A 14,012-nucleotide genomic window follows, 5' to 3' on the forward strand; every position below is an offset into this window, starting at 1 on the left:
AGAAGGCAATTTAATATTTATGAAGTGCTCTTGAATCCCAAGTCTTCGGCTCCAGTTACAAGGAGCTGCGTCACCCTCCGATCACATGGTAATTGTTGCTATTTCCAGGATCCCAGCCTCGCAGAGTGGCACAAAAGCTCTTTCCCCTTTTCTTGTCTTTTTTTTTTTTTCTTTTTCCCTTCTTTCTTTTTTTTTTTTTGTTTTTTTTTTGTTTGTTTGTTTGTTTTGACTCCTTTTTTTCGGGGTGTGTGTGTGGGGTTTTTTCGCCACACCCCGCTCCTGGTTTCCCGCTCGCCGGGTGCCGGCGGGGCGCAGGGCAGGGTTTGGGGATGCCGGGGCCGCTGCCCTGACCCGGGGCGGGCAGGAGCCGCCCCCCCAGCCCCCCGCCCCTCTCCCGGGGAGCGGATCCGGCCGCTGCTCTCCATGAGAGCTGCCCGGCCCGGCCCGGGACCGGTTCGGCACTAACGCGGGGCGGGGGGGGCGGGGGGCGTACCCCCAAAATGACCGAGCTGGAAGGGGACTTCACTAAGCTGCTGTTGTTGAAGGAGGAGCGGATTAAGGAGCTGGAGCGGCGCTTGGGGGAGAAGGACGAGGAGATCCAGGAGCTTCGCCGGCGGCTGCACAAATGCCAGTCGGTGCTGCCGGCCCCCAGCCCGCACATCGGGCCCCGCACCACCCGGGCGCAGGGCATCTCGGCCGAGCCGCAGACCTACCGCTCCTTCCACGACCTCCGCCAGGCTTTCCGCAAGTTCACCAAGGCCGAGAGGTAGGGACGGGTAACACCCCCCCCGGCCCCTTCCCGAGTGGGGTGGCCGGGAGGGAGGCAGCGGGACCCCGCATCCCCCCCCCCCGCCCCCCCGTTTTGGCTCCCCGGAGAAGCGGCATCGATCCTGCCCCAGAGGAAGCGCCGGGCGCGTTTAGGGGCTTTTAGCCGCCGGGCAGGAGCCCTGGGGGGATCGGATAACCCATTACCGGGGCCCGGCCCCTCTTCGTCCCTTCCCGTCCCCGCCGCGGCTCCGCTCCGGCTCCCCGGGGCGGCGGGGGGGGGGGGCGCGGGGGGCCGGGAGGCGGCGGAGCCTCCCCCGGCGCTGGGAAAAGTTTGCAGCGGTGCTGGGAAGTTGTTGGCCGCTTCCCGAGAGCCAGCTCCGGGCAGGCAGCACCCACCGCCCGCCCAGCCCAGGGGCAGGTGCTGCCCCCCGACCCCCCTTTCCTGCCCCCCATCCTCCCAACGCCTGGGGGCTTCGCACCCACGGCTGGACCCTTGCGCCTGTGTCGGGCACCCACAGAGTTTGTTTTTTATTTTGCGGGGGGGGGGGGGGGGGGCTTGGGGTCTCCTTACGCAACCTGGGGTGTCGGGGAGTTTCGAGTGCGTGACCCTTTTGCCTTAATACACCGTGTGAAAATGGGGGAGCGCAGCCCCCAGCACCGCTCCGGCCCCGCGGGGGCTTGGAGTGTGACGGAGCACGGGGGAGCGAGTGTCACCCGCCTTTCGGCAGAAGCTGTCACTGGCGCTCGCCGAGTACTTGACGGTCCGATTTCTCCCGTGCATAGCAGAGCAGTTTATTTCAGCAGAATCATTCCTGACGGTGTTTCTCGTAGTCGGGTGTATTTGCGTGCGGATCTACACCACTCCCCTCAACCTCCTCACAAAACGTCCCTCGCCATCGCCCAGACCAAACTCCTACCCTCGCCTCTGCAGTTGTCCCCTGCCCTTCCCTAATGAGACTATCACTCATTTAAAGATAAACAAGGAGCGCTTGGCTTTGGGCTTTTTAATAATTATTTTTCCTGACTCTATGGGGTGATTTAATAAACCAAGCCGCTGTGTCCAGGGAGGTGTGTGACTACTGGCCACGCAAGCAGAGCGTGCCAGTTCACCCTTCCCGGGGTTAGTGTGTCCCTCCACACCCCCTGTCCCAAGCAGAGGCTGCGTACTGCAGCCAGAGAAGAAACCCAGGTCCAACTTTTCCGTTTTTTGAAGGCTGTGATCGTCCGGAGCCTTGACTACTTCAGGGGAAGGTGACAGTGACCTGGCCCCTGCAGTAACAGCAGGGACCCCGGTGCCTGCCCACATGTTTTAACTCATTTAAAAGTTATTAAAGCTGCTCACAGCTCTAGCGCGGCTTAATCCTCGCCTGAGACTTTCCCCTGCTGTTCCCAGCTTGGGCTGGCAGGCCAGCGCCAGAAAACGCTGCATCCATGTGGGGTTGTGAAGGTTGTTTGCCCCGTCCTGCATCATTCCCAGCACCCAGAGGTGCTGTTTCAGCATGCAGGAAAAACTCTCAGTGGGGCCTGCTGGCATTTCCCATCACCCTCTGGGTTGGCACTTCATCCCCAGCATCTTCTCATACCTCGGCCCCGCTCGTGGTAGCCATGACAATGGTAACCAAGCCAGTTTGGGATTGCTTTTGGATTTTAATTAAGGTCCGCTTAATTCTTCTCCTGTCTCATTGCTGGAAGAGTGACGGGCTCAGTGTAGCAAACATGCTGCAACCTCAGCCTGGGGTTTTCTTCCCCTTATTGCCCCCAAATTAGTGCCCACTGGTGGGTTAAACGTGTGTTTTCACAGATGCACCGTTGATGCGGTTCCAGGTTGCTGCTACAGCATCCTGGGTGCTGGGGGTAACGGACTTTGCTGCAGTCGGCCTCTGCCAAGGGGATGATATTTCCCAGTTTTCGATGCTGGCTGGAGGCATAAGTGGGTCTGTCTGGTGCCAGCTTCCTTTAATATTTCTGTGGGTTTCTCTGGCTTTTGCATCTAAAAACTGCTGGCAGCATTTTGTCTAATTTATTTCTGAGGGTAACTTATATACCTGTAACAGTCTGCTGCCTGCGTTTTAGTGACAGCAGCTGATAGCATCATCTAAACTGTTCATCCCACAAGTCTTCAGGTCCCTGAGAGGTTGGAGGCAGGAAATACCTCTCTTCTAAAACCCAGACACAACTTCCACACCGTAAAAACTCCAAGAAGGTGTTTAGACCCGTTTGTTTTGTGTGTTGATTTCAAATCAACGCTGATAGAAACCATTTTATCCAGGTCTGGGATCAACCTCCAAATGCTTTTTCATCTCAAAAGATAAAGATATAGCTATCGACAATGTAATTAATTTTATGTAGGTCAAGCTTGTCTGTAATATACACTGACATTGAAAACTCTCAAGAAGTCGAAACTAATAAATGGGACGATAGAAACTCAAAAAGGAATTAAATCCCAGCTGAAAGCAGAAAATAGAGTTTGTCTCTGGCAATATGTTGTGTCTTTTGTAACCCGTCCCTGTAATGAGTAGCAGGGTCAGCGTTGTAAGGACTTGTAAATATCCAAAGAAGGGAGCTGTGGAAACAGAAAGGTATCGAAAGATGTGTTAACTTCTGTCTGGAAGAATGTTTTTATGAAATTATTCCTCTGTCTAACAGTGGTATAGATGTTAATAGAAGAAAGCATTGCTGTGTAGATGGTCAGGTGTATAGAGCTATTCTGACATAAATCAGATTTTCTTTCAGAATAGTCAAGACACTGCCACTTTCTATGTCTGTTTTTTAAAATATATTTCTTCCCTGTTATTTTCTTGATCTGTTCCTGCTAGCGGAGATTTGAGTTGAGGAAAGCAACACACTTCTTGTAAATGATTCATTAATCTATGTTTGTTCAGTGAGTTTTTATTCACTTGTACCTAAACCAGGTAAGTTCTTCGGATCATAGACGGATCCGATGCTGTCTGATACAGCATCTGGTGGTTGCTTATTGCCATATAAAGGAAAACCAACTTCTTGTTTTTTCTAGCAAGGTAAGAGCCATCTGTGTCACAACTGGATGATACAGCAATTGAGGCACTCGGCTAATGCCTCAGAAAGTGGTTCCTAGGAAGTGATCCCCAGTTGCTAAGCAAAGGCTCTGCCATGGCGTGAGTGCTGTAAATGATAAATGATGTAAAAAGTAAATGCTGAGGTGTACTCGGAGCACTTGGCTAGGACTAACAGCCAGATAAAGACCGTGGGGATTTTCAAAACTGCCTCATTCCTGCATGAGGTACTTTTTGAAAACCCGAGGGGTGCTAATCTGCGGGGTTTCAGCATCAGAAGATGCTTTGTGCCATGTGAATGATCGATGTGAGCCATAATCCGCATCTTCTCAGTAAATTCCAGCAACTGTGTTCTTTAATTCAGAGGTGCAGTATCTAATTCCAGCTTAATCCTGCTTATTGGGGTCAACAAGCCTTATTTGAACCAGGGCAATGCTGAACTACTTTGGAAACGGTTAAATGTTTTGAAATAACAGTTAAATCTTTGTTGGTATTAATGTGCCAGAGCCATGACTAAAAGGCAGTCATGGCCGTACAAGCAGTTAAGCTTTATGTGTGTGATTATATCCTCAATTTTGCACATTTGGTTTGGACCATCTCACCTCTGTGCTTTTCTGCATCAGTTTGTAACTGGCATGGTTCTATAGACTCAGTCTCAGCAGCGTTTAAGAGAAGTGAGGTGTTGCCTCACTCTCTTCCCAATAACTTAGCCATCCTTCCTCACAGCACCAGCTAACTTTGCCTGCAACCTTTTAACAGGTTTTCCCCTCTTTTACTTTATTTTGGGAAGCATTTGCCACAAGATGGCAGTGGGGTCTAACGTTTAAGGCGAGGTATTGGGGTGTATTGTGGTTTCAGCTTCACAGCCCTGGCCCAGTCATCCTGCAGATGGTTTTCCAGATGAAATCCCAGCATGAATCTGTTATTTTACCCCCCTCCACCTTGTCTGAGGTTTTGGGTGGGATGTGTTGCTGAGAGTGTGTGTTCACCCACGGTGTTTAAACTCAGTATTAAAGGCTTCAGGTGGTCTATACGGTACTGTGGATGGAGGGTTGGAGCAGATGCTTTCAACTTTATAAAGCTCCTGGCTCCAACACTTGTGATAAGCTGGTGTTTGATGATGGCAGGGTCAACCCATCTCATGGCTGCTTTAGTCGGGCTTTGGGTTCGACTCAGGCCAGGACTGACCAAGCAGAAGGTGAAAACTGGGCAATCTGGGAGGTCTGTAGTCCAAATCTCAAGGCAAGACCATCCTTAAAGCTGGACTGGGCTGCTTGGGTTCCACCAGCCTAAAGCAAAGGGATCTCCTGAACTACCTTTTGCTTCTCCATCATTTCTCCCTCCCCCTTAAACCCAGTTTTGGCTTGCAGCTCTCCTGTCATGGCCATCTCCACCACCCCTGGGGCTGGGGAGGGCTGGTCTGTTGATGGCTTCACCCATGCTTTGCTCCAACCACCCCAAGCATGGCAAGAAAGACTTGCTCCCTCCCTAGGACAGCTGGGGCTGTGCCCTTCCTCACTCAGCCCTCTTTCTGGGAACTCAGCTCCCAGCTGTGTGGCTGAGTTGCGTTGATTTAGACATGATCTCACCATCTGCCAGCCGCTAAAGCAATATCGATCCTGCATTTGGCCTCCATGTGAAAAACAACCCAACTGCTTCCCCAGTACCTGTAACCACTGTCTCTGGAGGCCTTGGGAGGCTGGAAAAGGAGTATTTGCTTTATTTTTTAACTGCTGGGGGGCAAATGTGTACCCTGCTGCAAAAGCGTAACACTTCAGTTACGTTAAGGACAGCCTGTAAGCTAAGGAAAGGACATTTTGGGGCTGTAGCTCATCTAATATTTGATAGTGCTAAGCAGCTATGCCTTAACTAGTTTAAACAGACAGGTTTTACTATCTCTGAGTCCTCTGTGTGCCTGCTATTTCTCTTTAGCAATATCTCTGTAAGAATCAGCATCACTTTCCAAAGCTTGGAGGATGGGTGCAGGGGACAGCAGTAATTTTGACATTAATTACAACAATCCTAAAAAATGTTTCTGTTCCCTCATCACTGATGTGCTCCCAGCATGCTGAGACAGCATATTCCTTGGATGCTTCATCCCTGGGTGATTGAAGATCATAAGGATTTTATTAGATTCAGTTATATCGGCATAGGAAGAATTAATGCTGCACTCATTGCTTGTAGTGTTGGTAATGTGTTGCTGGCCCAAAGAGAAAGGAAAATATGAAGGAGAGAAGTTTGACCAGTGTTATTTGACTTTGGGGAGGGCCAGAAAATATTGCAAAGGAAGCAATTGGAATGGGAGCCGGACTCTTTACTTGGTCAATCTTGTCTCTAATTATTTGGATGGAGCATCTTAGTCTGTGGCATGAAGCAGTGAAGGATATTGAGTGACGTTTGGAGACAAGCAGGTTGTTGCACGCTGTAGGAAGAGATATGGCATGGGTCATTTGATCCCTTGAGAGGGCCGAGGTCAGTAAAATAAGCGGAAGGATTTGAGAAAGAGAGAGAGGAGCAAATGTTTGTGATTAATCAATGGAAACCATTTCCCTTCTTTTAATTTTTAATGGGCTGAAGTTCCCGCTTCCCCCTCCCTGGGCATTGCTCTCCTTCATCTCATGGGAGACCTGAAAAGCGAGCTGCAACACAGAGAAATCACACTCCTGAAGGGCATCAGATGGCACCTCTCTGCCGGGTATGGCTCGGCGTCCGTCTGTCTGTCACCAGCAGCCGTGGTGGCCGACACCGCCTCTTCCATCATATCCGTTCCACGCTTCCTCGTAGGCAGAATGGCATCACCACTATGGCAGCACATCAAAAGCAGCTAAATTGAGCTGTGCCTTCCACCCCCTCCTGCAAAAATAACATAAAACATATATTTATTTATATATAAATATACGAAGCTAAAAAAAAAATTGGATTATTTGATGTGATCCCTGGCCCTTGTGATAAAGGATGAGCAAGATGGCAGAATTAAAAATTTTCTAGGTGGTTTTAAATGAAAACTTGAAATATTTGGCTTCACTATTTAGTGCTTGGTTTTGCACCAAGGAAAGCCTACAACACTGTGACAAGACATCCCAAACCTGATAGTCACCATCACGGGTAACAGCTTGTGCATCACCTGCTGGGTCTTAGCACCCTCGTACTGGCACTGCACCACGCAGGGGGTGACTCTGTGGTCCCCGAGGGCAGGGACAGGCAAGGGATGAGCTGCTGCTGCCTGTCCCTGGCTGACGCAGAGCTGTTCCCAGCGGCGTCATCGTAAATTCTTCCTTCTGCCTATTTTTAAATGCCTCAAGTCATGAGGCTTTCGGTGCCTCCCTTGGGGGACTAAACCGCAGGCGGACAGATCTTCAGGCAGCTGCCAGATTACCATATAACCCACCTTCTGCCTGCCCAGAGCTTGCCTGCTTTGGTTATGAATACCTGAAAATGTGATTACATATAAGCTTTAAACCTATAGCTGCGCTCCCAGGCAAAGTCATGATAAACTGCTTTTCTCTCTCCGATCTTTGATATGAGTTTATTTAAAAAACAGATATAAAAGGGATACAGGAACCAGCAAATGCTTTGTGTTATTTTTCAGTGGCAGCTTGTGGACGTCAGTTGGTTCAGAGGAGAAAAGGGGTCCTGTGTCTCGCTGCTGCATTTTTAAAAGCAGTATCTAGAAGTGGGCATATATGGTACTGTAAACTGCTTGACCACAGTCACTCTTTATTTGGCTGGTTTTTAGTCACAGCAAGTCCCATTTTTGTCAGAACGGTACCATGGAAAAGGTAATTCTCTAGAGAAAATCCCCTGGGCGGTGAAGTGTATCAAAAGTAAAATGAGATTGAAATGACTAAAATAAGACTGTGAGTCCCTCTTTGCAGCTTTACTAACGAGAAACTTCAGGGAAAAAGCTTTCCCAAGATAACCACTTGGTTGCCTGTGGAGTTGGTGCAGGTCCTGGAAAATATCTAACAGAGTTTGGCAAGGGGCTTCTGAAAGAACTTTACCCTCTGCTATGACCTCCCGGCTGGAAAAGATGAGGACTGCTTTTTTTATAGGGTTTTTCTATGTTTTGATCATGGATGTTCTTTGAGCATATTTGTTCCATTAGTAATAAAACCCTGTAGTCACAAATGAGGCATGTGCATGTGAAGGAGATGCTAAAAAAGCCAGAGAAAAGGAGCTTGAGCTCTGGACCACGTGTGAGGTAGCAGGAGCTAGGATGCTCCAGACCCAGCTGTGGGGATCTGTAAGTACAAATGGTGATTTCTGGATCAAATTCGCGTTTGAGGTGAAGCCCAAGCTTTGTGCAATGCTACAAGGGAGGAGGAGCAATCTCTCCAGCAGTGCAACTAAATATCTTGTCTGTGTCCAGTGGAGTCCTGAGAGGTGGAAAGAACAGGTGATGATCACATACCTGACAAAGGAAGGGACTTAGTCAGAGCCAGAATCTGTCCTGCCAGTGCCTTGACTTTTGGGCTCTCCATCCTCAGGGACTGCCTGACTCACCTGGGCACAGCCCTGAGTAACCTGCTGGGAGTGAACCAGAGAGCCTCCAGACTAAATCTTTCTGAGGTTTCTGAGATGCTGGTAGCTTAGTGCTCCTGAGTGATGAACTCTTTGAAGTAAAATCTGCCAGGAAGGTGGTTGTGGCTGTACCCAGACTTCATGGCAAGAGGGTCAGCCAAAGCTTTGGTGGTTTGGGAGAGCAGAGATGCTGTGCAGCCAGGGAGGGACAGTCCTGGATTCAGCACAGGCTCGAGTGGCATCCTGGTGAGCCTGTGACCAGGACTAGCTCTCCTGTCCCCCACTAGCCTCCCGCTCTGCTGCCTCCACCAGCTTCAGTTTTGATTGCTGATGCTGATTAGATTAATGAGATCTGCTTTGTTATCAAATGGCTTCCTTTCTTCTCAGGTAGAAGTTTGAATAAATCCCTAAAAACTTTTATCAAGGGAAAATGTTTCATGGTTGTGCAAATGAACTGTTTTAAGCAGTGCTGGGCTAAATAAAAATGCTCGAGTGAATCCTTCTCTGCTGTTTAGCCTAGCTGATAAAGACGTGTTGTTTTTTGTTTGTTTTTTTGTGTTTTGTTTTGTTTTTTTTTTTTAACCAGTGTATTCCAATGCATTTGATTCCAGTGTAGTGGAGCAGGTATAAACTTTCATTTATTTTAAATGTCAACTAGAACAGGAAATTATGTATAGTCCCAAAATACTGATGGCTGATGGCCTTCCTGAGAGAGGATGAGCTGTGAAGGACACACCAAAGCAGCTTTGTGTTGTGTTCCCTCTCCTAAGAGACACTGCTGTATCTGTGAAAGGGTGAGGGTCCATTAAAATTGTCCATTAGAGATGTGAGGAGCATTGAATACTGTTATATACACCGGAGCAGGACTGCCTGCTCTCTCTAGGGCTTGGAAACCTTTCTATATTTTACAGGGAGAATATATCAAGTGGAGATTTAATAGAGGCATGTTATGGGTAGCACATACTGGTACAGCAGCAGGTGAACATGATATTAGAGTCTTCATGACCTGTGGTGATGTACGGTTTGGGTTAGAGATGGTAGAAAAATAAAAGCTGAAGATGTAACTAAGCATAAAGAAAGTTTTGCCTCCTGTTTGACCTAAATGGGTTTTATTTTGTGCTCCTTTAGCATTTTCTTTCTTGGTGCATTTGTGGTTTTGAGACTTACTGGTATGTGGAATGGTGTAAAACCACACACCTGTGATGTCCCTGTAGCAGTAAATTAATTGCAAGCTGATTGTGTGACTGTAAGATTCAAACAGCATACAGACACATTGGTAGAAAACAAAGTATTAATTAACATAAAAAGCCCAGAAAGTAACTGTGCAATTCAAAAATATGTTCAGGCCCTCAGTATCTTAATATTTGGGTTTTCTGGCATACAGTTTGCAGTAATGGAGTACAGTGTGAGGCTGTGATTGATTCCAGCAGTTGCAACAGGAGAGAAATTTCAAGTTATTTTCATTTGCATTTTGCACTTTGCTGGAAGCTTCTATAAAATCCTCCAAGAAAAAAATAACCACCAGGATTTTAAATGACCAATCAGTGTATAAATTCTTTCTTTAAAAAAAAAAATACAATTTTGTTATGTTGTTTGTAAGAAGGGATTAGGTCCTGAATCTTGTAATTCCACTTTCTATTTATGTATTTGCTTGCAATATTGTCAGTATTTAATTTCTTTAAACTCTTTAATGCTTCATATGCTGAAGACTGGCTGAAGAGCCATGCTCTGTATCATTTATCCTGTGGTATATGAAAGTGGGAAGGATAACTGGGGATAATTTCTTGAGCAGCTAGTATGCTGAGAGCTCAAACAAATACACCCAAATCCTCTGAGTGGCTTAACATGCATGCCAAAATTTGTGTGTATAGTAGATGTTTTTGGCATAATTATTAAGACAAAATGCAACTTAAATAACTGGAATCAGTGGGTGTTGCAGGTAGGGGTCCCTTAAATGCGTCCTGGAGGATGGCTTCCAGCTGGGCTGTTTTTAATGGTTTAAAGGCATGTCAGAAGTGACCACGGTGCAGAGAAAGATGCGAGGAGAGTTATTATGCTTTGAATAAGGCTGGTGGGGAGTTGCTAGACTTACTTAAAATTTTATCTAGAAAAAAAAAAGCTAGAAGGAGTAAATACATCAAATGTCCCCTCTTGCTAAAGTCTGTGATTTTCTTGAAAGTCAAAAGAAAATAAATCTGTGTACTGGGTTTGCTTGGCAAGGTTTATGGTAGCAGCGGGGCTACAGGGGTGGCTCCTGTGAGAAGCTGTTAGAAACTTTCCCTGTGTGTGATGGAGCTGGTGCCCCCTGGCTCCAAGTCGGACCTGCCGCTGGCCAGGACTGAGCCCATCAGCGATGGTGATAACGCCTCTGTGATTACATATTTAAGAAAGGGTAAAAAAAAACAACCTGGGGGAGAGAAACTGCAGCTGGAGAGAGGAGTGAGACTGTGTGAGAGAAACAACTCTGCAGACACCAAGGTCAGTGAAGAAGGAGGGGGAGGAGGCGCTCCAGGTGCCGGAGCAGAGACTCCCCCTCAGCCCGCGGGGAGAGGGCAGGCTGTGCCCTGCAGCCCGTGGACGGTAGTGGCGGGCAGATGCCCACCTGCACCCGCGGAGGACCCCACGCCGGAGCAGGGGGATGTGCCCGAAGGAGGGGGTGACCCCGCGGGGTCCCACGCTGGAGCAGCTCGGGAAGAGCTGCAGCCTGGGGGAAGGACTCCCATGGGAGAAGTTCACGAAGGACTGTGCTGTGGGAGGGACCCCACGCTGGAGCAGAGAACAGCATGATGATCCTCCCCTGAGGAGGAGGGAGAGCCGAAACAAGGGGTGATGAACTGACCACAACCCCCATCCCCTGCCCCCTGTGCTGCTGGTGGGGAGGAGGGAGAGAAATCAGGAGCAAAGCTGAGCCTGGCAAGAAGGGAGGGGTGGGAAGGTGTTTTTAAGATGTGATCGTATTTCTCTCTGTCTTACTTATTTGATTTGTTTGGCAATAAATTAAGTTACTTTTCCCAAGTTGAGTCAGTTTTGCCCATGATGGTAACTAGTGAATGATCTCTCCTTATCTCCATCCACAAACCTTTCTTTATGTCCTCTGTCCCCTGTCCAGCTGAGGAGTGGCTTTGGTGGGCACCTGGCATCCAGCCAGGGTCAACCCACAACGGCTGGGAACACAGCAAGCATGGAAAAACTCGATTTGAAGTATCTTGGAAAGGCGGTACTGCAAAAAGCTCTGAAGGAGCAAATGGCTGTTGAGAGGCTTGGGTGGATAACTCTGCTTTATAAAATTGCTCTGCAATTATTAGTTTTTTCCTGTGCCTATAGGAACGTGCCCAGCACTTTGGGGCTCTCATGGACTGTGGTATCGTTGGCAAGAAAACCTTCTATTTTTGCTGTCGGAGTGGAGCAACTCCCAGCTGGGTTGGGGTCGTTACTGCAGTTGTGAGCAGAAGAAAATGCAGGCTGCAGCATGGCAGAGAGTATTTTTGGTGAAATAACTGGAAAGTTGCTTTAGTCTGGCAGACAGGGGAAAACGTTGGCAATAACGAGGCTGTGTCCTCAACAGTACTCTGAGGCTTTTTTGCTTTTGATCTCCCAGCACTTATCACTGGAGGGCAGTGGTGTCTGAGAAGATGACTGGAAGTAGAAAACCACAGATAAAGAACATGGCATAGCACCTGGGCGACTAATACAACACATGCTCAACACAGGAAATTGAGGATTAGAGTGAGGATTTTATTATTTAAGGGTATTTCCGTGTCTTGCATTACCTTAAAGTCACGTCCCATAACTGGGTGATGTTGGGTATGTTGCCCTGTCCCCATCACAACAGCACCGTGCAACGCCACGCTGACTGCATCAGTGATGCTCTGGAGGATGGGTTGCAGCACACTTCTCTGCCTTAGTTTCCCTGCCTGGACACCCAGAGGGCTCATGTGGCCCAGCCATATGAAAATAAGAAACATGAGGTGATTTATTAAATGTGTGTAACTTGGGTGAAAAACAATAAACATGGGCAAGTGGGATGAGCTCACCTTGATGAACCATACTTCAGCGCTCAGAAATGTGGGACATCTTCAACCCGCACACATCCATTAATGAACATGTTTCCTGGTGTCAGCCCTGAAGTTGTCCAGACCCGGGGCCACTCAAGTACAAAGAAAGCAGAGACAACCTGGACATTTCAGTCCAACAGCTTTGTCTCCGTATGCCAAATCTGGGCTTGTTCACTGCAATCAAGGGAGAAGACACTATTTTGGGGTAATTTGGGGTGCATTCAGCATGGGCTCTATCTACAGGCTTCATCCCTCCAGTGCGCAGCAGGCACTGGGATGCTTCGCCTTGCTGTGGGCTCTTTTAAACCTTGCAGTGCAGGTGAAATATGTTGGAGTAATCCCAACCTTGACCTTCTGAAACCAGGGTCACAAATACCTCCTAACCACATGGTGCAGCTCTGCAGAGGCAGAAGCAGCACGGAAATCACTTGCTGTGTAGATCTGGCTTGTTTTCTGTTGCCTCCCTGGGCAATGGTTTCTCCCCTTCTTTCTGCTCATGCTTTTTCCTATTCTGCTCACAGGGAGGTGGTCCCCGAAGAGCTACAAGATGATGGAATCTCCACCATTGGCAGCTCCACCAGTGTCCTAGAGAAGGACCAAGATGGTGGATGAAGAGCAGTATTTAAACCCCGTTGCAGATGACAGCTTGGTCATTTTTAGATGATTGTCAGAGGGCAACAAGAAGTGTTGGGGGTTTTTTAATATAGACATCAGAAGTAGAGCCAAAGCAAGTGTGATGGGTCAGCTTTCTCAGAAAGGGGCTGAGCTCTTGGCGGCTGAGCACAGTGAACTCAGTACAGCTATATTTTAGGGGTAGTTTGCTGGCTGTAGTTCAGCCTCTGGTTCGAAAACTAATGAGCTTTCTCAGCAAGTCAGAGCTGAAATCAGTCTAATTTTTGGCTAGAGACAACACTTGAAATCCTTGGTCTGCTGATTCGAGTGAAATCCATGGGGCATCGTGATACCTGAACAAGAACTTCTGTGAAGATGGCTGGTCATAAAACGGGCTTTTGAAAACAAGCAAATGGCAGTGTATTCCCCCCCCCCCCCTTTTTTTTTTATTCTTCCATTGTCTTTTATTAAGCAAGTAGCAGTCATCCTATACTTATCCAGACACAATTTTAAATTTTCCTAAAAAGAGAGACTATTTTCCTATTCCTCAAATATCAAATTATATTGGAAGGATGAGAAAAAAATCTTGGACTTCAAAAAAAAAAAAACCCCAACTTTTTTTTTTTTTCTGTAAAGATAATATTGGGCAAGATTTAACTAGAGAAGGGTGATATATAGACACAATCAGTTTACTAACACACTGTTCCTTTGAAGACCAGAACTGGGTGTTAAGTAATAGCATGAGATCTTTCCTTTACTAGCATGTGCTGGTTTATTTTGCAGTTTGATCACTGATAGAATAAAGTTGTTTACAAGAGGATAATGGGCTAGTTAACTCCTCAAAATAAGAGTCTTCTGTTTTAAGCGTCTTACCTGGGTCTTAATGGCAGAAACGCATTTTCCTTTGCCCTGGTGTTCACCTGCTAGCAAGGAGCTGCAGCTGTGTGCAGAGCAGGAGAGCCCTTCTTTCTAACATGGTATTTGATCCCAGCTATTCTAACCTACAATTAAGGAATTGTATTCC

General features: G+C 47.7%; 1 protein-coding gene across 1 annotated transcript in view; it reads left to right on the top strand.

The window, feature by feature from the left end:
* Nucleotides 1-241: 241 nt before the first annotated feature.
* PRKG1 (protein kinase cGMP-dependent 1) overlaps nt 242-14,012 on the top strand; it is a 527,419-nt gene continuing 513,648 nt past the window's right edge. The window contains exon 1 of the mRNA XM_074924173.1: nt 242-766. Within this exon, the coding sequence (XP_074780274.1) occupies nt 501-766 (266 nt within the window). The 5' untranslated portion in view covers nt 242-500. The remainder of the gene's footprint in view (nt 767-14,012) is intronic.

Source organism: Athene noctua, chromosome 21, assembly GCF_965140245.1.
Source record: "Athene noctua chromosome 21, bAthNoc1.hap1.1, whole genome shotgun sequence".
Taxonomy (NCBI): domain Eukaryota; kingdom Metazoa; phylum Chordata; class Aves; order Strigiformes; family Strigidae; genus Athene; species Athene noctua.